We start from the raw sequence: 25,349 nt of genomic DNA, 5'->3' as shown, positions 1-25,349 counted from the left end.
CTTTCCTCGCTACCACAGGCCATTTTCAAGCCAGCTTGGGAAGCCCATCCTCTTCTTCCCCAAAAGCCTCATCATGGAAGTGATAACCATGTCATACCCTCTTGGTGTGTGGCCACAACACTCTTTGAGCTTTACTGTCATTGGAGCTGTATTAAAATACCTATTGTCAGTAACACAGGGATACTCTAGGACATGTGTAAGCACTCTAGGCCTGACTGGCAAGTTCACCTAAAGTCAAGACATGAACACATGAGATGGATGGGTTTTAACCATTTCAAAAAAAAAAAAAAAAAAATCAAAGAGGAAAAAGTCTTTTGGTTACTTATTTAAAATCCTCATGAGTTTATTTTATCCTATCAGTAGTTCAAATGTTTACATGATTCAAGTGTTTTCACAGCTACTAGAACAGACCTTCGGCTGGAGAGTCCTGGCATGACACCTCCTTCCACAGCCCTCCAATCTTGGTTTAATCCACATAGTTACCATCTTCAGGGCCTATCTGGCCATTTTCTCAGTTTGCAGCTTTGGGAGAAGCATCGTGAGAATCATCCACTTTTTGATAACTTAAGAAAGAAATTTGGAGCCAGGATACATTTGGGGAGCAATTTCATGCTGAAAAGCCTAGTAATTTATTTCTTGCAGAGTTTTGACATTACAGTCAGTCTGGCCAGATGACTCTCGAGGAGGAATCTATTGAGGCATTCCTGGAATCATACTGGAAGTACCTGGCAGAGAGTCCTGTTTCGTGGCATCCTTCTCAAGGGGTTTTGTGTTCTCTTACATGAATGCGGTCTTCTTTGTGGAACTAGCTACAGATATCAGTGGCTAAACAAAACAAAAAAGCAAAAGAGTCATTAGCAGAGACTAAAACACACTCAGCATGCCAAGAACACAACATTGTCATTTTCATGCCCAAGACTAATAACTAAATTGAAACACATCTGCTCTAGCAAAGCATAAAACAAATCAGATAGAATCAAGATGATTCATCAATAATTTTACTGCCTACCAGAACAAAAATCAACACCATTGAAAGGAAACAACATAATCTAGATTCCCTATAGAGTATCATCTACAATGTTCAGCACACAAGTAATAATTACTAGACATACGAACCATATTCTAGAAAAAAAGCATATAATAGAAAGAGACCCCAATGGGACACCTGGGTTGCTCAGTGGTTGAGCATCTGCCTTTGACTCAGGGTGTAATCCTGTTCCAGGGATCCAGTCCTACATCGGGTTCCCTGCATGGTGCCTGCTTCTCCCTCTGCCTGTGTCTCTGCTTCTCTCTGAGTCTCTCATGAATAAATAAATAAAATCTTAAAAAGAAAGAAAGAAAGAAAGAAAGAAAGAAAGAAAGAAAGAAAGAAAGAAAGAAAGAAAGAAAGAAAGAAAGAAAGAAAGAAAGAAAGAAAAGAGATCCCAATGCCTGGGTGGCTCAACCAATTGAACATCTGCCTTTGGCTCAGGTCATGATCCCAGTGTCCTGGGATAGAGCCCCAAGATCGGCTCCCTGCTCAGGGTGAGTCTGCTTCCTCTGTCCCCTACTCCCTGCTTGTGCTCTCTCTCTCTCTCTCTGCCAAATAAATAAATAAAATCTTAGAAGAAAGAAAGAGAAGAAAGAAAGAAAGAAAGAAAGAAAGAAAGAAAGAAAGAAAGAAAGAAAGAAAGAAAGAAAGAAAGAAGGAAAGAAAGAAAGCCCAAAATGACAAAGATCATGGACTTGCAGCCAAGGACTTAAAATGGCTATGAGAAATATTTTCAAAAATGTAAAGGAGAAAAAATGGGCACAATGAGTGAAAACGTAGGGTAGATAAGCAAAGAAGATGGAAATTATAAAGGAACCAGATAGAAATTCTAGAATTGAAAAGTATAATATCTGAAATGAAAAAAAAAAATTCACAGAATCTCTAAATAGTATATTGGGCATTATAGGAGAAAAGGTCAGTAAACTTGAAGACAGATCAATAGATATTATCCAAACTGAAGCACAGAGAAAAAAATAAAATAAATAAATTCAGTCTCAATGAGCTACACATAGTCTAGCATCTATGTGATTGCAGCCCCTGGTGAGGGCGGGGTCTATGGAGCTTAAGCTCTCCTGGTCGCCTGTCCTTACATCTCTGTGGGACACTGTACAGAGGACACTATTTGCCCATGTGACCTATAAGACCCTTCTAACTTCAAAGTGCTATGAGTCTGTGCCGCAAATCTATGCATTGACTCCATAAAAATATATTTATAAAACATTTGTAAGGCTACCTTTTTATAAACAAAGGGATTGTTTTCAAACTTAGAATTATGGCTTACTGACTCAAAACTGCCTTAGCTTAAGAAAGAGAAACCAAAAAAAAAAAAAAAAAAGAAAGAGAAACCAATACAAGGGTGACTTTCACTAGCTTTTTTTTTAGGCCTGACTCAAACGCTACCTCTTCTGAACATCTCTTCTTGATTCCTATAATTGAATATGATCTCTACCACACATGGGGCTGTTTCTACTGCTCTTTTTGACACACCCACTGGACCAGTAGTGTTCAATCCGGGGTATTCAAAGACTTTCTAAGGTATATGCAAGCAATGATGGTTTTAAGACATTAAGGGAACTTTTGCAAAGCTTTGAGTATGTACATAAAAAACCCATCAGCAGGCTTGCTGAAATTTTATGCAACCTATCTTGGGCCTATTTGAGACCAGATTTAATAGCACCAGTGACTCAAAATCTGAAAAATGTCCAGTGGCAAGGAATAGTTTGCAATTTGCCTTGAGCCAAGGAGAAATGAGACCTTAGAATCTCATTTTATTTGAGGGACTTCCACTTTTTTGCCCACTAGCCACCTCTTTCCATTTTTACTATGAGAGTAGCTCTCCCTGGCCAGGTAAGCTTTGTGTTAAGATCCCTATTGGGTCTCCCTGATTCCTTCTAACAAAAGGGCATCAATTTGCACACGAATTCTTTCTTAAAACTGAGAATTTGCTTAGTCCAGGCAGCCTGCAGGCTCTCACTCCCATCATCCCTGACAATTGCCTTTGTCTCACTGTTGGCAGAAGAAGGCATACCTTTTACTCATCTAAATCTTGCAAAGGAATATTGCCACAGGGTGTAAAACTCCTGGGTGTAACTCAACGGGAAAACTCAAAACATTAATGTGAGCAAAGTTTTCTTTAATAAAGACTTCATAAAACTAGGGTGGAGTTTTGGGAAGTATTTCCCTGCCTTATATAGAGAGGTATTTCTGTTAACAGGAAAGCTGTGGCCTTAGAAAGGGATGAGAGGGGGCAGCAAGGGGATGACAACTTCTGCTTCATGACCTCCCCCTACTCTCTTCCAGAAACCGTTCAAAGAATGAATTATTCCTTGGGGAGAGTTCCTTTAGACTAGTGTCAAACAATAGCATGAAACTACCTTTCTTTTGACTTAATTTACCTACCAAACATCCAGACTCAAAAAATAAATCTACGGGGACGCCCGGGTGGTTCAGTGGTTGAGCATCTGCCTTTGGCTCAGGGCATGACACTGGGGTCCCAGGATCAAGTCCCACGTAGGGCTCCCAGCAGGGATCCTGCTTCTCCCTCTACCTATGTCTCTGCCTCTCTCAATCTGTTTTCCATTAATATATAAATAAAAAAATTTAAAGGATAAATAAATAAATAAAAATAAATCTATGAATTATGAGGCGAGCTGAGCATAGTGGCGTGAGTGTATATAAGCCAAATAGTTTCATGTCTCTTCATCAAAGTCACTTTGGAAACTAGCAAAAGCTAGAGAAGTGTACAAAAAGGCACTGACGATTTTAATGCACAGGATACAGTGATAGCTGGAAGGATGTCAGATATCAGGCCCTGTGAGTCAATTCCCTATCCAGGTATCATGCACTTTGTAGAAAGCACAAAATCAGCACAAGGTGTTTTTCAGAAGGTGGTGGTAAAAATCGTGGGAGATAAAAGATATGCTTGTCAGAATAATGAACACACAGCAGTTTCCAACTACAAGAAGGTAATACTTTACCACCAGGATTACGGCATCACAGAGAAGGCATCTGCAGCTTGATAAATAAATAGCAGACGGTAACTGAAACACTTAAGTAAGTAGTATATAATAAATAAAATGATATATACTGAAAACCGTATTTGGTTTCTGAAATACCGAATAACTTTTGAAAAGGGTTCCAAGGTGGCACCTGGGTGGCTCAGTGGTTGAGCATCTCCCTTCAGCTCAGGGCGTGATCCCAGGATCCTAAGACCCAGTTGTTCCCAGCAGGGAGCCTGCTTCTCCCTCTACCTATGTCTCTGCCTCTCTCTGTGTCTCTCGTGAATAAATAAATAAAATCTTTTAAAAAGAAAAGAAAGGGGGCAGCCTGGGTGGCTCAGCGGTTTAGTGCCACCTTCAGCCCAGAGCGTGATCCTGGAGACCTGGGATCGAATCCCACGTCAGGCTCCCTGCATGGGGCCTGCTTCTCCCTCTGCCTGTGTCTCTGCCTCTCTCTCTCTCTCTCTCTCTCTCTCTGTGTCTCTCCTGAATAAAGAAATAAAATCTTAAAAAAGAAAAGTAAGGGTTCCAAAGATCCTGTAAGGAAATATATTATTTCCAAATGACTTAGATTTTTACAAAATCCAATTTTTTAAAACCAGTAACATCTAAAGTAGTTCCTGAAATCTAAAATGGATTTGCCTTTCAACCTTTCCTCTTTTCGATCACCAGGATCATCAATACAATTGATTTACAGATAAACATAAGGAGATAGAAGGATGAGCAAGGTGCAGAGCCTCAGTGTACTGTGCGCTGTGGCCTTGCTGGCCCTTGGATTTCCCAGTACCCACCACTGGGGTGTCACCTGCCCGCTGCTGGGTTCCTCTTCCCACCTTGTGAGACTTCTCACTCTTCTGTTGAATCTGACACTCCTCTTGCTTCAGCATTTCTGTCATTTCTGTTTCTTTGAGGCTATTACCATATTCTTCCTGCAGCAGGATCTTCGCTTGGCTCTCCTGGGGTGAGGGGAGAGCTGAATCAGGCCAGCCCCTGGGAAGCCTGGACAAATGGGCCTGCCCTCACTGGGACAGACCACAGGCCCAGGCCCTGTGGGCCTCCCGAGTTTGCTCCTGTGACCAGCTTTTGCTGGCTAGTGGCTCCAAACCCACCAATCCCACAACTCCTCTGAGCTGGATTCCTTCCTCACCCCCAGACTCCCTGCACTTCAGGAACATCTGGGCCGAAGGGATCTCACAAGCGGAATAAACCAAGAACCTTTCTGGGCTAGGCCTGGAATCCTGCTTTGGATTTCAAATGACTGTGAGAAAGCTAGAAAGCCCTCCCCAAGACAACTCTGTGCATATACACACCTCCTCTTTTACTTTAGCTATTTTCCTGTAATGATAAAGCCAGTGAGCCAGGTACTCTATAGGGTCACTGGGCCGAACCTTCGCCACATCCGCCAGCGCCCGGCTCAGGCAATTTCCAAAGCACTTCTTCAGGTACTCTGTTTCCATTCTTGTGGACCTGGAAACATCATAGCAGAGTCACATTACTTTATACAGCAAATCTGATTTTTAAAATAGACACATTCTAGGCAATTTGAATTCATTTCAGGATAAATATGAGATACTTCGGGATGCCACCCTTCCCCCAAAAAACAACAAATACATACTTGTCAATTACTCTTACTGATTCAAATGGACTTTTTTTTTTTTTTTTTTTTTTTTTTTAAGCTCTCCAGCTATCTTGTGTTCTCAGATAATAGGTCCTGGGGGCTCATGAGGACTGAGAGGAGCTTGATTTATCAATTGGTGGTTAAGGGTGGCTAAGTTCTCTACTTACCCACACATCTCTACCCTTGAGTAGGGAGGAAATAATTGAGCAGGTGGGAGGTCCCAAGAGGGGCTCTAAGGACCCAGCAAGCTGTGCTATTTTGAGGTTGGAAGCTACAGTCATCTGTGACATAGATAAGACGGGTGCCCAAGCAAGAAACTACAGGAGGTTGAGCTGATGCCCTGGTGTTTACTATTAGCCAGATCTCAGGAGCTGGAGGCCATGTAGCCTGAGTTAGAGCACAGGTTAGGGGTGGCGGTGAAGAGCAGCAGCCTGAACACGCTCCAGGAACAGATGGACCGAATTCCAATCCTGGTGCTTGGTCTCTCTGAGCCTTGGTTTTCTCATCTGTAGAACAAAATAATAAATGAATGTGCCTCATAATTGTGGGGATTAGAAGAGATAACAAATATATGTAAAGCACTTAGCCTGGTACATGGTGTTTTATAAATATTAGCTATTACATTGGAGACTGTGACATAAAATGAACTAACACCCAACCTGTTTCTGACCAGCTCCATATTTCTTTTTTTTTTTTTTAATTTTTATTTATTTATCATAGTCACAGAGAGAGAGAGAGAGAGGCAGAGACACAGGCAGAGGGAGAAGCAGGCTCCATGCACCGGGAGCCCGATGTGGGATTCGATCCCGGGTCTCCAGGATCGCGCCCTGGGCCAAAGGCAGGTGCCAAACCGCTGCGCCACCCAGGGATCCCCCAGCTCCATATTTCTGAAGTTTATGTATTTTAAGTCCAAAAGAGCTAATAATAAAGTGACTAATGAAGGTTCGATTCCAGTCTTAACATTTTCTGGAAGTGTTTTTCAGTGTAAGGAAGGAAAGATACATAGATATGCATATAGAAAAAGAATACCTCCTAGCTTTTTCCATTGCAAAAGCCTAGAAGTAAAAACATTTAAGTGCAATGAACACGCTGAGCATAGGGAACTTGATCTGAAATAGCCTTTGTCACTTAAGAGCAATCAGGGCTCCTTAGAGAAATGGTGAATTCCAATGTTGGGGCAGGGAAGGCCCAAGAAACCTGGAGCATTATCTCATCCATGTTAGAAAATAAATGGTTTAAGGACACAGGAGCCAGCTGGAAGAGGGCTGCTACTAGTCCAATCAGGGGCAATTTAGACCATTGAAATAAATAATGACTATAATGGATTATAACGAATTGAGTAAAATTTTAAAATCTGTGAATCAATATAAGAACAGATAGGTGAGTGAGAGAAGGGGAGAGAAGGCAAGTTCTTAAGGTAAAATGTCAACTAATAAACATGAAAGAATAATGGATTTTTTTTTAAGTCAACATTCTGTAACCATTATAATATAACTGCATCAAGCCAGAATCATCAGTGAGTCCTAAAAATCAATGAATATTTGATAAAGAATAGGATATTCATATAGTCTCAAAGTTTCTCCCCATAAATTATGTATCGATTTCAAGAGAAAATACAGGAACTTTACAGTGTTGAGACCTGCATAACCTCAGTTAAGCCATCTAAGTAAACATCACTAATCAAGGGACAAAATGACATCATGTGTCTCCTGGTGGGACGCACTTCTTAGCGGGATGAAATATATTTCTGTGGAGTCCTGCCAAAACGCAAAACTTGAGTCTAATTGAGGAAATAACGAACAAAGACAAGTTGAGACAGTTTGCTACTGGCCTGTACTCTTAACAAATGTCAAGATCGTGAAAGACAAAGAGGAGGAACCATTCCAGATCAAAGGAGCCTAAACAGGCCTAAAAATGCATGGAATACATGATTCTGGATTGAGTCTGAACCAGAAAAAAGAATTTTATAAAGTGTTATTGAGGAAACTGAATGTGAATTGTGTATTACATAATAGAAGTGTATCATGTTTGGGCCATCTGGGTGGCTCAGTCGGTTAAGCACCTGACTCCTGATTTCCACTCAGGTCATGATCTCAGGGTCGTGAGATGGAGCCCACCCCACCCCCCAATCAGGCTCTGTGCTGATTATGGAGTCTGCTTAAGATTCTGTCTCTCTTCCTCTGCGCCTCCCCCTGGTGGGTTCACATTCTTCCCCTCCCCCCCAAAATAAAAAGTGTGTCAAGGTTAAATATCCTGATTTTGGTCACTGAAATATGAGTATGTAAGAAAATGTAATTTTTCTTTGGAAATACACAGTGTGGTAGGGCTGAGTAATGGCTCCCCAAAGTGTCTAAATCCTAATACCCGGAACCCATGAAATATGTTACTTTGTATGGCAAAAGGGACTTTGCAGATGTGATGAAGTTAGGGATTTTGATTTGGGAAGATGATACTGGATCATCAGGGAGGGACACTGTAATCCCAAGGTGTCTTTATAATCGGGACACAGTAAGGTCAGACAGGGAACAAGGAGATGTGATGGTGGAAGTTGAGGGAGAAGAGGTGATGTGATCCAGGGTCATGAGCCAAGGATTGTGGGTAGCCTGTGAAGCTGGAAAAGGCAAGGACATGCATGCATCCTCCCCTAGAGCCTGCTGAAAGAACCAGCTCTGCTGACACTTTGGTTTCAGCTCTGTAAGACTTATTTTTGATTCTGGCTTCAAAAAGTACAAGAGAATAAATGTGTTTAAAGCCACTGAATTTGGGATAACAGTGGAAGGTGGGGATGGGGGTACATGGTATGCTTCTGTGAACCTGTGGCCCACCTGAACCAGTGCACTGGTATGAACAATCTTCTGCACCCCTTTCACTCAAAGTGTGGTCCCTGATGAGCAGCATCGCATTACCTTGTGGAAATGCACATTCTCAGGTCCCACCCCATACCTCCACAGTCAGAGTCTGCATTTTAACAAAATCCCCACGTGATTCAGTTAAAGATCTACTTTGCCTTTATGGCAGGAGAACCGCCCTTCCCAGGGAGCGGAATCCCCACTCTGCCACAAGCCTCTCCACTTTCCAGCCCCTGAGCGCCTGCTCTCCTGTGTAGGCCGCAAATCCTTTCTGGAGGAAGCATCTGCTCTAAATTGCACGTTTTCAACCATGGTCTCCATGAATTTTGGAGCCTGACGGTTTACTAAAACTTGATGCAAAGACAAGAGAGCCAGAATGACAGAGCCACAGCTCAGGGCCAGGAGAGGGAGGGGCCAAAGAGGTGCCTTTTGCAGCCCTCTCTCCACAAACTGAAGGGCACATTTAGCAGAGGAGAGGGGCCTAGTTTTCCTAGAGCTCCTCTGGGAGTCCTTCACACGCCCTCCCTGTTCACCGCCTAGCAACCCAGGAGGCAGGCTGGGAAGCACAGAGGTGGCCTTGCCACACCACACTCCCAGGGCTAGGCGCACGGTGGGTGCTCGCAAGTATTTTTTGACTTAATCTCCGAAGGCTCTGGCTTGCTGGCCAGGGCAAGAGCCTCCGCTCCTTCCCAGCTGTCAGCGCCCACTCTGGTACTCCTGGCCTTAACCGCCGGGGCTGAGGCCGCTCCTGCCCAGCACCGCCCAACACAGATTAATCCAGAACCTGGGAAATGCTAGCAGAGGGTTGTCCACAAAACACTAGGTCAGGGAAGACCTGCTGCGGTGGAGGCGGGGCCTTCCGGAGGCAGAAGCACCTGTGCTGGTCCCAAGAGGGGCCAGGCGGGGTCACCAGCAACCGCAAAGGTGCGGAGCCGGCAGGGGGCCATGGGACTTTCCCAGCCTGGGTGGGCAGGCGCCCTCTGCGGCCTGTCCCACGACCCCGCCGCCCCGGCCCTCCCAGTGCACACGGGCCTGCCCGCCGCTGGCTCCGTCCTCCCAGCCTGCAGGTCTCAGGCTCGGCTCCATCCTCCCAGCCTGCAGGTCGCAAGCTCAGCTCCGTCCTCCCTCCCGCAGGTTGCAGGCTCCGTCCTCCCAGCCCGCAGGTCTCAGGCTCGGCTCCATCCTCCCAGTCTGCACGTCGCAAGCTCAGCTCCGTCCTCCCTGCCCACCGGCTCCGTTCTATCCTCCCAGCCCGCAGGTTCTAGGCCCTGCTCCATCCTCCCAGCCCGCAGGCCGCAGGCCCTGCTCCGTCCTCCCTCCCGCAGGTGGCAGGTTCGGTCCTCCCTGCCCGCAGGTCGCAGGCCCCGCTCCGTCCTCCCTCCCGCAGGTCGCAGGCCCCGCCACACCCGCGCCCGGTCCTCCCCGCCGCCCGCCCGCCCCCCGCGCCCCTACCGCGTGCAGGGAGCCACCTGGGTCCGGGGCGCGCGCTCGTTGCCTAGCGACGGGACGCGCCTCGCGGGGCCGGTAGGTGCGCGCGTCGGGTGTGCGCATGCCCAGCGCGGACGCCCAGCGCCCCGCCCCGCGGCGGGTGCTTGGGGGGGCCCGCGGCAGCTGCGGGTGCGGGCTCGGCCTGGTGAGCGGGGAGGGGCCCCGGCGGCGCCCGGGCTGCCCGGCTGAGAGGTTAGTGCCGCGCCCTGGCAGCGCCGCCGCCTCCGGGCCCGCCCCGCCCGGTCCTCCGGGGCCACGCAGGGCGGAGGGGGAGGGGACGCGGAAGGCCCGAGACCCCTCTGCAGACCCAGGATGGGGAAACCATGCAGGCTCCCCAGGTCGGAGGGTGCCAGGTAAAGCCCGGCACAGGTGAGCTCCAGGTAGACGACGAACCAGCTGGCTTATGCTGCCCTGTGCTAAGCGTTACTCCCTGTTTCTCCAAAATTCATATTGACCCGGGCATCCTATATATATATATATAGGATATAATGTATATATATTAGATTTTATTTATTTATTCATGAGATTGACACAGGCAGAGACACAGGCCGAGGGAGAAGTAGGCTCCCCGAGGAACGTCTGATGCGGGACTCGATCCCGCGACCCCAGGGTCACGCCCTGAGCCGAAGGCGGGTGCTCCACCACTGAGCCACCCAGGGGTCCCATCCGTATTATTTTGTGCCGCATCGGGCAACTCCACCCGAACCCCCTCCCCTCCCGCCAGGCTGGGCGCCCCCCCCCCCCCCCCCCCCCCGCCAGGCTTGGGCAAGGGACCTCTTTGTATCTCTTGTTCGGCCTCTCCAGGCTTGAGGGAGCCGTGTCTCTGCGAAAGGCCTTTCTTACCTGGAGCCGAGATGAGATGCCTGTTAGTGTGTCTGAAAAATAACAACCTGTGAGTTGGGTTTTATCACCATTTCGTGGACAGGAAACCAGGGAAGCCAAGTAAGGAGCTTCCTGGGCTCTGCTATCCCGTGCCCAGGAGGATTCGGGATCAGATTCTACTCCTAGCCCAGAAGTTTCTCCCTTGGGGACATGGTCCCTTTCCCGAGTATTATCCTTCTGGAACAGCAGCACGAATCTGTTCTTTCTTTTATGTTTCAAGTGACATTGAGATGTCACTGTCGTCATTTTTGTCTTTTTGAGTGTGTCGCGTCGAAGAAGCACAGTGAGGATGCTGCGTCTCACACTCGCTGATACTGTAATTCTTCTCTCCGTGTGGTGAAGACACCAACGCCAGCTTGAAAGGGAATTCGGTTCATTCGTGCCAGTTTGCAGAGCTTAAGTTTTTATGACCACGTTTATGGGCACACATACACACATTCCTTTCCCCACTGCTTTCAACAAAAGAGGTGGCTTACTCTATAAACAATTTCTGCACCTTTTTAATTCACTTTGCACCGTGTCCTAGAGATCACTCCCTATTTTAAAGATCTTCCTCGTGCCTTTTATATGATATATATGCACCGTCATCCATCGTGTTGCTGTGTCTCATCAGTCCCTTAATGATGAGCTTTTGGATGAGGCTCCAGTTTGACTGTTCTAAGTAATGGAGCAAAATAACCACATGCACATATCATCGCTCCATATTTTTGCAAGTTAAGATCCGACAAGTGAGATCAATGGTTTAAAGGGTAAATACTTACGTAATTTTCTAGATACTGCCAAATTCCTCTGCGCAGGGGTTATACCATTTTGTACCCTCACCATCGTCAAATGAGAGAGAGCACTTTGGGGATTGAAGGATGAACCTCAGGAGGTTGTTGTTTCTGAAATTTTATGCAGAACATTTGGTGCATTTGTCCAGGGACAGGCCTAGACATGCTGGCATTCTGTTCTCTCATGTTCAGCTCATACCTGACCAATGATGCGTATAGTATATATTTACTGAATGATGAAGACATTTCATTAGATTCTTAGAAGTGACTGGTTTCCATAAGGGTAATTTGAGAGTGATAGTTTTTTTTCAAAGCACCGGAAGTACAGTGTTTGCTATATTCTTTCCTCCCTGCCTCCTTCCTTCTTTCCTTCCTTCCCTCCCTCCTTCCTTCTTTCCCTTCCTTCCTTCCTTCCTTCCTTCCTTCCTTCCTTCCTTCCTTCCTTCCTTCCTTCCTTCCTTCTTTCCCTCTTTCCCTCCCTCCCTCTCCTTCCTTATTTCCCTCCTTCCCTCCCTCCTTCCCTCCCTTCCTCTCCTTCCTTCCTTCTTTCCTTCCTTCCCTCCCTCTCTCCTTCCTTCCTTCCTTCCTTCCTTCCTTCCTTCCTTCCTTCCTTCCTTCCTTCCTTCCTTCCTTCCTTCCTTCCTTCCTGTCTGGTCTAAGATTGTTCCTGTCCACCTTCATAACTGCATAGACTGGGACATTACTGGGAGGATGGAGGAAGTCATTCACGTGCCTCCACGGAGAGCCAGCACGCCTGCCCTGTGATTAAAACACACTCCTTGAGGAGCTGGAGGAGCTTGTCTTCTAGCAGGAGGACAGACATGTGTGTACACACACGATCTCGGCGTGCATGACAAGTGCTGTGTGAGTCGCTTGGAGAAGGTGGGGCTTCTTTGCGTTGCTTGGGAAAGTCCAGGGAATGAGAGAGGGCCAGCATCTTGCAGGCGAGGAGATGTTTCCTCAGCTGGGAGATAGAGAGAAAGCGTTATGGGCAGAAGTCTTGGAGATGGCGGTGTGCAAGGCGTGGCTGTCAGGATGGCAGACTGCTGAGGGTTGTCAGAGCCCAGGATATGCTGGCGGCAGGGGAGAGGTCTGGGGTGAGCCTGAGAAGAAATTGGGGCCAGGGGATCCCTGGGTGGCTCAGCGGTTTAGCACCTGCCTTTGGCCTAGGGTGTGATCCTGGAGTCCTGGGATCGAGTCCCACGTCGGGCTCCTGGCATGAGCCTGCCTCTCCCTCTGCCTGTGTCTCTGCCTCTCTCTCTCTGTGTGTCTATCATGAATAAATAAATAAAGTCTTAAAAGAAAAAAAAGAAATTGGGGCCAAAGTGTGAGGAGCTTCATATGCTATTCCTCGAAGGTTGAATTTTTTTGTTTACTTTTTTGTCCTTGGAGATTCATGGACTTTTGGGGTTTTTTGTTTGTTTGTTTTTATTTTTGAGGTAGAGTATTATGATATTATGGGTATTATGATTTTCTAAAACTACCCTCGTGGCTTGGGAGGAACATCTGGGTCACAAAGATTATGACTCTGGAATCAAGAGTTGGGTACGAATCCCATGTTCACCACGTTGACCTACGCCCCTTACGCCTGGGCTTCCTCACCCGCACAGTGGGCTGATGACACTGATTTTTGGCCCCTGTTGTGAGGATTGAGTGAGACATGCCCTGCTTGGCACATGGCCGTCTCACAGTCATGACGGTACCCTTTTTTCTGACTTTTTTTTTCATCTTTTTTTGTTTAGTTCCTTTATCATTTATTTCTGCTCTAACCTTTGTTACTTTCTTCCCTTTGCTGGTTGGGGGTTATGTTTGTTGTTCATTTCTGAATCTCAACCTTGAGATCCTACAGGATTTTGAAAGTGCTTCTTAGTAGTGGTAATTGTTGTGACATCGGTGGAGTCCTTTTGGAAATTGTTAGGTGTTTCACCAAGCCAGCTTGCTAGTGTCATCCTTGGTGGGAGGTGCCCATGACAGGATGCAGTGCTCCGTTGGCCTCACTGGACTCTGCTTTTAGTGTGACTTACTGAACATTTCCTGCATTAATGCAAAAACATTTACCTTTTTGAAATCAGGGGGGAGAAATGGAGTCGACATATCTGCAAAAGCACCTTGGGACATGTCTAACTCAAGGTCTTGCAGAAGTGGCAAGAATTCGCCCAGTGGATCCAATAGAATATTTAGCATTGTGGATTTATAAATATAAGGAAAATGTGACCATGGAGCAACTGGTAAGTAGGGATCTTCTTTTAGAAAATTAGAAGAATAAGATAACTGGTCCAGTTTGTCTACTTTTTTAATAAAAAGTTCAATGTTATTTCTGTTATAAAAATAGTAAGTATGTTTATTATAGAAGAAACTTGGACAATATGAAAAAAAAAACAGAAAGAATAAAAAATACCCCAGAGAAGATTTCTTTTTAGATTTTTAGGTATTTTCTTCTAGTCTTTTTTCTGTACATTTCCTATGCACTTGTAGATTTTGTTTTTTACATAATTATGATCATACCCAATGTATAATTGTAATTTTATGCTCTTTGTTCAAATAAAACACATATCTCCCCAAATTATTGCACCTTTTCTAAATGGTTGAATAAAATTTGCTTCCCCTTTTCCCTGTCATTGGTGATTAACACTCTTTCAAGATTGTTTTTACAAATTATTCTGCCTCAAATTAGTCATGTGGTAATTGCTTTTAAAACCCTGCTAGAGACAGAAGGAAATGGCTAACTTGGAGCGGGAAAGAGAACTAGCTGAGATTGAGCAGGAGATGATGGAGAGGCTCAAAGCCGAAGAACTCCTGTTTCAGCAGGTGAGACATGCATGGGAGTTTGGGGGACACTGGAGTGAGCTTTGTCAGCCTCAGTGTGGTGCAACCCAAATACTGAAAACCTCCCCATCTCTAATTAGTTAGCAGTGGCTCTCTTCTATCTTCGTGTTCCTGTGTTTCTGTATCTGTGTCTTCTTTGCCGGAGAAGCAGCAGCAGTGGAGTGGGAGGAAAACCCAGGGAGTGTGCTCTCATGAAGGTCAAGGGGAGAGACCCAAGGGGTCAGCCATGCCTACTGTTGGTTGAGTGAGAGCAAGACTGCAAAGTGCTCATTCAAGACCATGGTGTGTGGGGGGTGGGATGTAACAGGGAAGATGGTGAGTTTAGGTGATGCTTTCAAGGGGATTTTTCAGAGAAGGAGGTTGGGTTTTTTTAAGAGCAGAGGGGCAGGAGGGGGTTGATGTTAAGAGGGAGAGGATGGTCTAGGTACATGTGGGTGTATAGGTTTTATGGCACGAAGTTTAAAACAGTTTCTTCATGACTCTTTCTTCTTTATGAAGTAGGGATGATGATCATCTTCCAAGAATGAGGCGATAAAATGGCAGGTGCGGGGAGAGTGGTGATGGTTTTGAAATAGTAGCTTTGTAGAATGGTAGCATTGACTGGGAAACTTAGCATTACCTGGTAGCATTGAGTACCCTGTCAGAGTTAGAAACCAGGCATATATTTTCTTAAAGATTATTTATTTATTTACTCATGAGACACGCAGAGAGAGGCAGAGACACAGGCAGAGGGAGAAGCAGGATCCCTGCAGGGGAGCCCGATGTGGGACTTGATCCCAGGACCCCGGGATCATGCCCTGAGTCAAAGGCAGACGCTCAACTGCTGAGCACCCCAGGCGCCCCGAGACCAGGCATTTATAATGTTGCCAGCTAGTTTGGTTTTATGATCCTGTAATTTTTCTTCACTTAGGCCTGAAGGCCTGAGTGATGATGTGCAAGGGGCAGCGCCTGTGACTGACGTGGGTTTAGGGTAGCACGTTGGGGAGCTGAAGGTGCTGGGAAGAGAATGGTTTCAGGGATGAGTCATGGATTGTAAACTAGACAGGGAAGGTTCCAGAGTGGCTTTTGGACTAATTTAATTTATGGACAGCTTCTGAACTAGATCTAAGTTATTCCTATTGTTCTGCCACACGGTCCTTAACTCCAGGGTCTCGACTCCAGTCTAGAAGCCTGTTGTTTGGGTGTGTGAATAGAAAGGAAACTATAGACGTGGCGAATAGCTTCTCTGCCTAACCTGTCACCTCTGCTACTGGGATAGAACATTCTAGGCACCCGAGACAGATAAGGCTATTGAAAACTTCACTGCTCCTGAATCTTCATTTTTCAATCGTTTGGTTTATTCTTATTTTTTTTTAATCTTTTTTTATTTTTTTAAATTTATGATAGTCAGAGAGAGAGAGAGAGAGAGAGAGAGAGAGAGAGGCAGAGACATAGGCAGAGGGAGAAGCAGGCTCCATGCACCGGGAGCCGGACGTGGGATTCGATCCTGGGTCTCCAGGATCGCGCCCTGGGCCAAAGGCAGGCGCCAAACCGCTGCGCCACCCAGGAATCCCTGGTTTATTCTTATGTGGAAGTTGCAGAGCGTGGAGCCAGATATCAAACAATCATCCAAATGGGCAAACATTCTGCTGCAGAATTGCCCCAACTTTGAGTGAGAATCTGCTCTTCCTCTTTCAGCTTCTACAACTAGTATCTGTCCCCTGTCTCTCAGACTGAGGAGAACATCTTCCTCAAGACAATTCCATCACAAATGTGGGGGTACTTAACTTTCTTTGGCTCTTCTACTTACCTTACTTAGCGAAAATTTGGCAATCCTAGAAATCAAGCACTTCTCTAGCTGTATCCTATTGATGGGTGTGAAGGGATCCACTGTACACTGAACCCTGAGCATTGTGTTGGGATTGGAAGATAACAAGAACGTTCTGCAGAAGATTTTATGACCGTTAAAGAAACAGCTTGGTGGCCAGAAATAGACGGGAGAAGGAAAGGGAGCCTGTGCAGAGAAGGTCTACAGGAGAAGAGCTTAAGAGAGAGTGAGGCCGAGATGCACAGAAACAGAGAGACGCTCTGAAGTCACCGTTGAGTCAAGTGAGCCTGAGTGTCAAGACTCCGGTCACCTCCATGTTGTTCTCATAGTCAGTGCCACTGGGTTGAAATTCCTTGAAATTTTTGGCACTCTCCAGTAAGCCCTGGGCCCTGTGAACAGGAAAGTGCATTGGCTGCCATTTTCAACCTAAGAGCTCACTTAGGAGGTAAAACCTTTTTATTTGTTTGTTTGATCGATTGATCAATTTGAATATCTTTCTAATGGTTTTACTCCTATGTGAAGAAAGGAATTGAGTTTTGAAGTTTTCTTGAAAACGTTAAGAAACTGGTTCTGTTGGCCAAGGTGGTTGGTATTTAACAACTGTAGTTTGCATTGTTGTTGAGAGATTAGTTATTTTACTTCCTCTGCCAGTATCTGAAATTGGATTGCAAGCGATGTTCTTGCACTTCCGCAACCTATCTCATCACTTTTTTCCCAGTGTGGATAATACAGGGTTACCAAGAAATTCCCTTTACCAACCCTCTGTAAATAAAGAATAACCACTGTTTATTATCTATTTATAAAAATATTATCTTTAAAAAATTCATCTGCAAACTGTAGTTTTAAGATGCTCTTAATGGGATTGGTATGTGTTATGATATATTATGTAGACATAGCAAGAGAGAACACATTTCCACAAATGTTCTATCGATGAAATAACATTTAAAAAAATAATTGAATACAATTTTCCTTTTGGAATATAGGCTTACTGCTTAAGAGAATTAAATTATATTTTTAGAGATAACATTTCATTTAGTTGGAGTTCAAAGTTAATGTTCCCTATCATCAAAATTGCTTAAAGACATTTATCTTTTAATGGTGATCTGTAATGAGATTTCAGTATTTCATCTTTGAAAATAGCTGAGAAATTGGTCCTGCCAAATGCTGATATCGGTCTGGGTGCATATAATTTTGACCATATTTATCTCTTGGAATGCATTTGTAGAATTCTATTAGATTTTTATCTTGTTTTGCTTTTGGCATGTCATTACCTTCCAGATTAATCACTTCCAATTGAGGGTTGGTAAAAGCTTCTCAATTACACAGTTAAACAGATTTGGCGATATGGGAATTTCATTTGCACTGAAATCCAGGCCACCAAATACTCTGGGTCTGTAGTTTGAGCTCAGGAAACACATCTGCTGCAGATTTGTGCGGGAATGAGGGGATCTAGTTTCTTGTTTTAGGTTTTGATCACATGGGGAGTGTATAAAGCAGTTTGACATGGTGATTCAAACGTTAGTTGTTGAAATGGCTTCCTACAGTGTTAAGTTTTACATATTAAGGGCTGTTTTGCCCTGTAAGCTTAGTTCGAATTGATTTAAAAACATTATTAAGTCTGCAGCAGGGATCCCTGGGTGGCGCAGCGGTTTGGCTTGGCGCCTGCCTTTGGCCCAGGACGCGATCCTGGAGACCCAGGATCGAATCCCACATCGGGCTCCCGGTGCATGGACCCTGCTTCTCCCTCTGCCTGTGTCTCTGCCTCTCTCTCTCTGTGTGTGTGTGACTATCATAAATAAATAAAAATTTAAAAAATTAAAAAAAAAAAAAGTCTGCAGCAAAGGCTTATTTCCAAAGCCATTTAAAGTTTGATAATAGTGATTGAGAATGATTCTTCTCATTCCGAAAAATTTCAGCCTTGGTCCTAAGCCCAAAAATGCACAATAACACATTACCACTGTGAAGCCATGCAACTGCTGTGTGCTAGGGCAAGCCAAAATTTATTCAGTTTCAATTTCTGACAAAAATTCACAGAACTGATGATGGTTGCATTCATTAGAGTGAATGAAGGAACATTGTTGACACTGCTGGCTCAATGGCACATGACAGATTCAAACATTTTCTGCAGAGGACCTGCTGTTGAATAATATAAAGAATACTCATAGGCTTTCAACACTGCATTTTCACGAGCTTTGTAAATTTGTCCAACTAAGCTTCTTTCTGTTCCACACACATTATTATCACAATTGATTGTGACATATCTTAACAGATTTCACTGCTGATTGTACTGAATAACGTTTCTCAATTTCTTTGGAAATATTTCTTGGGGCATCTTGGTGGCTTAGTGGGTTGAGTGTCCGACTCTTGATTTTGGCTCAAGGTCATGATCTCAGGGTTGTGGGATTGAGCCCCAGGTCGGACTCCACCCTGAGCATGGAGCCAGCTTAAGATTCTCTCTTTCCCTCTCCTTCTGGCTTCTCCCTATCATGTGCACACACATTCCCTCTCTAAAAAGAAAGAAAAAGAAAAAGAAAAAGAAAAAGAAATTATTTCTTGCCTGTACAGGCTGATCTTTCAATCACTTAAAACTCAGCATTGATACCAGTAAACAACAACAACTGATCAGTGTTGGGAACATTTGTCTACCCATTAAGAGCCAAGGAAAATTGCTCCAAATAATTTGCCTTGTTTTTAATTGACTGTTGATGTTGCTCCCAGTGTCATCAACTCTTTGAGCAACTGTTTTCACCAAAAGGCTAGTAATCTTAATTCATTTTTTTCTGGACACTGAAATCAAACATGTTTTAATTAAATCACCATTGGGAAATGAACTTGTTTGCTTGGCTAACAAATGAGCCACTTGCAAACTTGCTTTCGTTGCAGCCTCATTTTTATTTTTAATTTTTATGAAGAAATTCTACTACGGTGAAATAATTCTAAGCTCTCTAACATTTCTGACCTTTATTTTCATGGGAGTTGAGAATATTGTGATGATAAGTATTTAGTCTGGTAATACTAAAGTTTATTGAATTCTTTTTGTGAAGTATCCTTGCTTAAATAAACACCATACTTTTTTGCCATTTAATTTGATAATAAAATAATCTATTCTCCACTGTATCTTAAAGGGACAACATTTAAAGTCTACTCCTTTTCTTGTTATGACATGTTGGGTATACACCGATTTAAAAAATGTCATGGCATAGGGATACCGTGGTTCCAAGAACTATTGAGATAAACGATGCCACTGTGATTTGTAGCATGCTGGGGAGCAATCCAAAGTGATGAGAGCGCCATCTATGGTCACTGTTGCAACCACTCAACCAACTGTGCTATTGGGCAAAAATAATCACAGACAATAAGTAAACAAGTGAACATGATGGTGTTTCAATAAAACTTTATTTATAGGAACTGAAATTTGAACTGTATATAATTTCCATGTATCATGACATATTACCCTTTCAATATTTTTCAACCATTTAAAAATGTAAAACTTTTCTTAGCTCATGGGCTGTACTACAAATACAGAATTGAGTCAGATCTGGCCCACGGAATTTAGTTTGCTGACTGTTATTCTAGTGTGGCATGTATGTTGATTGGGACCAATATATTTTTGATTATCTATGGTTTTGGATAATATACTTAAGATTTTCTCATCCACTCTTCTGCAACGAAGGTTTGGCTACTTGAACACCCATCTATGCTTGGAAAGATTTTTATCTGAAAAAAGTACTGCAGTCTCACTTGTTGCTTCAAGAAGAACAGAGAAATAACTTGATTTTGTACGAATTTTGCTTTTCTACAAACTAGAAATTAAGGAAGCTTCCCTTTTTGTGTTAGACTTCAGGAAATACTTGTAAAAGCAAAAGTATTAGGTGGCTGTGATCATTTATTCTTGTAAGCTTCTGAAATTTAGGTAGGTATAAACTTAGTTATCCTGGGACATTTCAGAGTGATTAGAGTTAATTCCTTGCAATTGATCTGACTCTAATATGACTTATTTATTTCTGAATATTCAGCAACAGCTGGCATTCCAGCTGGAGCTGGAAATGCAAGAAAAAGAGAGACAAAGGATAGAAGAACTACAGAGAGCTCAAGAACAATTAGAGAAGGTAATTTGAAGTTTTATGGGAAAAAAAGTCTACTTTATTTAAAACCTTGTAGAATCCTCAGTCTGTTTCTTGCCGCTGTTATAACGTGGGATTCAGAGACATGCCACACATTAGCTATGTGACTGAGACAAATCTTACAACCTTTTCGATCTCAGTTTGCCTTTTTGTGAGATAATGTTACTGGCCGTACCTCACTGGCTTGTTGTTAGGATCAGCCCAGATCGTATATATGGACATGAAACTGCTTTGTGAGCAGCAGAGTTCTCTCATGGGGATATTAGCCACATTCTAGTCAAGGCACAGTTGTTCCTAACTGTGGCAGCTGATGTTCAAAGTCGAAGTCCCTGTAACATTGAGGGTATTCTAATCTCTGAGATAGTAGCACATCTCTTCCTCGTGTTAGATGTATTATCAACAATAAGTTACATGAATGCTTCCTATGTTTCACTAAAAAAAATTATGCAGTAACATGTTAAAAAGCAGTCTGTCTCCATTAACTGTGTCTATATATTATCAGTTCTCTAGTTTGACCAGTGTTTCCTGGTATCCAAAAAGTATGTGTATGTCATATAGACCAAACTTCTAAATGACTGAGTTATACTCTTATACTGGATATTTCATATTGTATATTTATAATCAGCCAGCCTCTTTCTTTTTTTTTTAAATATTTTTTCAATTTATTTATCGTTAGTATTTTTTATTTGAGAGAGACAGCACGAGTGGGGAAACAGGCAGAGGGAGAGGGAGAAGCAGGCTTCCCACTGAGCAGGACGCCTCACACAGGGCTCGATCCCAGGGCCCTGGGATCATGACCTGATGCTTAACTGACTGAGCCACCCAGGCGCCCCCAGCCAGTCTCACTTATTCAAATGTGACTCCTCTATTTATCTATAACTAAAATAAAAAACAGAAGTAGGTCTTATAGAATATGTGTATTCATGGCTTAGATGAGAGCATCATTATTTAAAGCACTTTCTGAAAAGTTGGAAGAGTGAATGGAATTAAAAAATGAGAACCTTAAAAAGATAAATTCAAAGCCCTATACATGGTTTAAAAAACACATAGTTAACAAACCACAGATGCCGAGCTTATCTTAGTCTGAGTGCCATAGGGCATGGAGACATACACATATGTTCACATGCCCATAAATACACGGAGATACAGACCCTCTTTCCCTTCAGTGAAGATTCAGTGATGTAAAATGAGAGAAGAAAGGTTTCTGTTTTGTCACTTGTCACACTGGCTAACAATTTGGCTTCAGGTTTAACATTTCGGATCACTTCATTCTTTAGAGTTGTGTTTAATTATAAATAAAACATGGGTTTCTATTAGTAGCGAGTGTCAAATGAGACTACAGGCTACAGTCTTGTGCTAAATGTATTCAGATCAACCCTGTAAGAGTGATGACCTATTTGCTGTTAAATTGATCATAGCGTTGCATAAAAATAAAATCTCTTGAAAATGAAACGTGGAATCAAAATGGAAAGTATGTTCAAATATTTTTCTTCATGTTTATCTATTTATAGGAGATGAGAATGAATATGGAAAATATAGCTAAGAGTGAAGATAGTTCACATGCAGAGGTGAGAAGGAAAAGTTATCCTGTGTTACGTGAAATGCATGAGTGTGTGCATTCGGAGCTAAACTTCTCAATAATGAAATTATCAAAACTGACAGTCCACCTATGTGTTCTGGTCACAGCAGTTCACAAGTACAATGTGCTTTAAAGCAAAAATCTCAAAGTGGATAAAAATTAGACATTCATTTGGTGTTTGTATTTAAAAAAAAAAACAATGTTGTGAGATATTTATTGACCATATGTTTACTTACAGTGATAGATTTTAAATTTCTGAATGTACTTTTTAAACCAAGTTTCCAGCATTTATCTCTAGAACTCTTTCTCTGGGAACGGGTATTGGTTCAGTCCATTAATGTTGAATTTCAATGTTGTGATTCCAAAACTTCTTATCCAAATCAAAAGAAAATTCATGCATTCATTTTTAACTCATTTAAAATTAAACATGAATTTTAACAATTGTAGGATGTAACATCAGACTCAGGCAAAACACTAGCTGAAATCAGTGACCGATATGGGGCCCCTAACCTGAGCAGAGTGGAAGAACTTGACGAGCCAATGCTCTCTGATGTGAGTATCTTTTAAGAAAGTGTTTTGTAAAAAACAGACTTTTTTTTTTTTTACTATGGGAAAGCCTAGTGCAAATGAGGCCTGGGATGGTTGGCAAATGGGCCTTTTGTATCATAGAAAGAAAATCAGTTCCCTGGGTTCTGACCATATATTCCTGAGAGGCCCTATTGTGATCATGTGCTGCTGGCCACAGGGGTCAGGGTGGGCACATGACTGGCTCCTTGCAAATGTGTCAGCATGATGGGAAAGTAGCTAGAAGCTAATCTTGAGGTCATGCTGTGCCCCTGTGTGGAGGGTGATTTCTGTACTTTAGAGTTAGGCTTTGAAAAAATCTCAAAATCTCTTCAAAATATATACTTAAGATCATTTGGTGAAATACGTAATCTTTAAGTTAAATTTTGGGGGCCAGCTTATTGATTCTCTGTGGCAAATCCATTCTAGCTAAACATCCTAATGAAAGTGCCTGCTTTTATAGTATAAAGTACACTTGCTTGTTTAATCGACATACATGTTCTCTATGTATCATGCACTGTGCTTGATGCTGTTGAGCATAAAACACATTGTTATTTACCTTGCCTGGGGCGGGGGGCAGACAATTGGACAAGCAATTAATAGTCACTGCTAGAGTGACCAGGTGATTTATTGGCCAGAGCAGTAAGTAGGCTTTGGGAGTGAACAGGGGAGCTGTTAATAACTAAGCCAGAACTGTGGGTATAGACCAGAACTGTCTCATCAAAGGGTATATTTAGTGACCTAACCATGTGCTCTGACAAAGTGGGGAAGACAGCCCAGTGGAGGAGCCCTAACAGGGAAGGCTTCCTGAAGGAAGTTGGTGACTGGTTACTGGGGGGTGGGAGGTCTGAGAGCACAGCCAGTATGAGACTCCCCACCAGGGGAGAGTGGGGTGTGTGGGGCAGGGAGGGAGGAGAGACCAGGCAGGGGAGAGAGCAGGAACCAGGCCATGAAAGGCCTGGTAATGTCGATTTTATCCTAAAGGCAGTGGAGCTGATGCAGTCAGCGATCAGCATTTTAGAAAGGCATCTGTAAGCAGCAGGGAGCACAGGATGGAGAGAGACACATGAGGACACCTGTTAGGTGGCCAGTGCCGTAATCCAGACTGATACGGTGTTGGTGGTCTATTTGGAAGGGGGAGCTAGAAGGGCTTGGTGCTAATCAGTCAGTAGAGACGTTTTTATTAAATGTCTGCTGTGTTTTGGTACCATGTGGGGAGCCAGCGAATACCAATGAACATAACAGATGGGGTTCCTGAACCCTGCTCTCTGGGGCTCTGGGGGCTGTGGGCCAGGAGCAGGTGTGGAGAGACCTGGTCTGGATGAGTCTTCCTGAGGAAATGATGCTTGAGGAGTTAGCCTGAGCTAAGCACAGTAGGTAGAGAGAGTGAGGTGCCCTCAAGGAGCTGGTGTGGTCCAGCTCAAAGGCTGGGTTGCACGGAGCTCAGAGGTGGCATGACTCGAAGCTGGAGAGGTGGCATCATGTGCTCTGTATGATAAGTGCAGTGGGACTCATTGAAAGGGTCTATGTAGGGACTTTGAGATGTGGCTTTAGAGGAGGGAGAGAGGATTTGAGTGGGCAGGTGTGGAAAAGGGAGACCACTTCAGAGGTTTCACAGTTATCCAGATGCAGGATGACCAGGGCTGGGACCAGGGTACAGACCACAGTGAAGGGGAGAACCAGGTGGATTCAATACTGGCTGGGAGGGTAAGGCACAGAAGGAAGTCACGGTGATGCCCAGATTTCTGCCATGGGCACCTGGACTAAGAGCTTCACCATTTGTTGAGTTGAGTAATGTAAGAAGAGGAGGTAGGTTTTATGAAAATGATGGCTTCAGTTGTGAACACGTTGAGCTTCAGGGGACCCCAAGATATGCAGATGTAATTGACCAAAGACCAGTTGATATGTGGGGTACAGGTCCAGACAACAGGGGAGAGGTCCAGGCAGGAGATGGGAAGGCAGCAGTCATAGGCATAGGTGCTACGTAGGGATAGGAAAGGAAGCAAGGTACCTAGGAGAGAGTGCAGAATGTGCAGGACGGGGCTCGGGTAAATGCATTAGAAATTCCATCCTTAAGGAGTGGATCCAGGAAGAGGACCCTTTACAAAAAGAATAAGGATAGCAATAAGAAAGAGGAGCAAGAGAAGGAGAACAAAAGATGGTTGATAAAAGCTTGAGAACACAGTTTGTTATTATATCAAGTGTGGATCTTACTTGAAATAATTTGAAACTAGCAAAAGCTTCATTCATATCATCACAGTTCTAATTGTATTAAAGCATGTTTACTTTTTATTTTGCTTTTAGGTTGCATTAAACATTGATCAAGATTTGTAGGATCAACCAACCTAAGAGCAATAAATTTTTCTGCTTATTTCAAGTTTCAAAATATGAGGTTTCCAGTTGTATTTTTTTCCTCCAAACTTGAACTCAGCATTTTTTCCCCTTCTAAAGACAGCTTTATAAATGAGCCTCAAGGATAGCCTTAAAAGGTAAAGGTTGTTTTGGGATCCCCAGTGCAACTGGTTATCCATAGGATTCCTCTGAGAGCAGGAGAGAGAGTTTGCCCAAGCAACCAAAAGGGACAAATGAGAAATGATCCGAAAAGAGCGTGTGTGTCTGCATGAAAACAAGATTGTTGAGGTAAAAGTTCTGATCTGGGAGGAGTGAGAGGGGCTGAACTGTGCAGGGCTCGGGAACGTTCACCAGGCTTTACATCCCACATTCCCCCCAGAAGTGGGCCTCAGAGATTTCTCCAGTTTGCTAGGCAATGATACTTTGTAGGACCATTAATTTCATGCTTCCTCATGGGG

The 25,349-nt window shown here is 43.7% G+C and overlaps 2 protein-coding genes across 4 annotated transcripts; one reads left to right on the top strand and one right to left on the bottom strand.

Annotated features, from left to right (window-relative positions):
* Window positions 1–312: 312 nt before the first annotated feature.
* Window positions 313–10,096, bottom strand: DYDC2 (DPY30 domain containing 2). Its single transcript, XM_072823787.1, is given in 5 exon segments — window positions 313–825; window positions 4,863–4,985; window positions 5,340–5,496; window positions 5,815–6,153; window positions 9,949–10,096. Coding segments are annotated over 4 exon segments (549 nt in total). The 5' UTR covers window positions 5,823–6,153; window positions 9,949–10,096; the 3' UTR covers window positions 313–564.
* On the top strand, window positions 10,027–24,925 carry DYDC1 (DPY30 domain containing 1). 3 transcript variants are annotated; one of them, XM_072823788.1, is made up of 7 exons: window positions 10,027–10,176; window positions 13,712–13,867; window positions 14,346–14,447; window positions 20,289–20,381; window positions 21,908–21,964; window positions 22,423–22,527; window positions 24,844–24,925. In XM_072823788.1, the coding sequence occupies exons 2-7, from the start codon at window positions 13,721–13,723 to the stop codon at window positions 24,871–24,873; spliced, it is 534 nt and encodes a 177-aa protein (XP_072679889.1). In that variant the 5' UTR covers window positions 10,027–10,176; window positions 13,712–13,720; the 3' UTR covers window positions 24,874–24,925. The 3 variants fall into 3 exon arrangements, with proteins under 3 accessions (XP_072679889.1, XP_072679890.1, XP_072679891.1); XM_072823789.1 differs by lacking the exon at window positions 10,027–10,176 and adding an exon at window positions 10,201–10,353; XM_072823790.1 differs by lacking the exon at window positions 10,027–10,176 and adding an exon at window positions 12,359–12,503.
* Window positions 24,926–25,349: the final 424 nt, after the last annotated feature.

This window comes from Canis lupus, chromosome 4 (genome assembly GCF_048164855.1).
Source record: "Canis lupus baileyi chromosome 4, mCanLup2.hap1, whole genome shotgun sequence".
NCBI classification, from domain to species: domain Eukaryota; kingdom Metazoa; phylum Chordata; class Mammalia; order Carnivora; family Canidae; genus Canis; species Canis lupus.
Note: the sequence above shows the minus strand (reverse complement) of the source record. Positions and strands in the feature narration are given on the sequence as shown.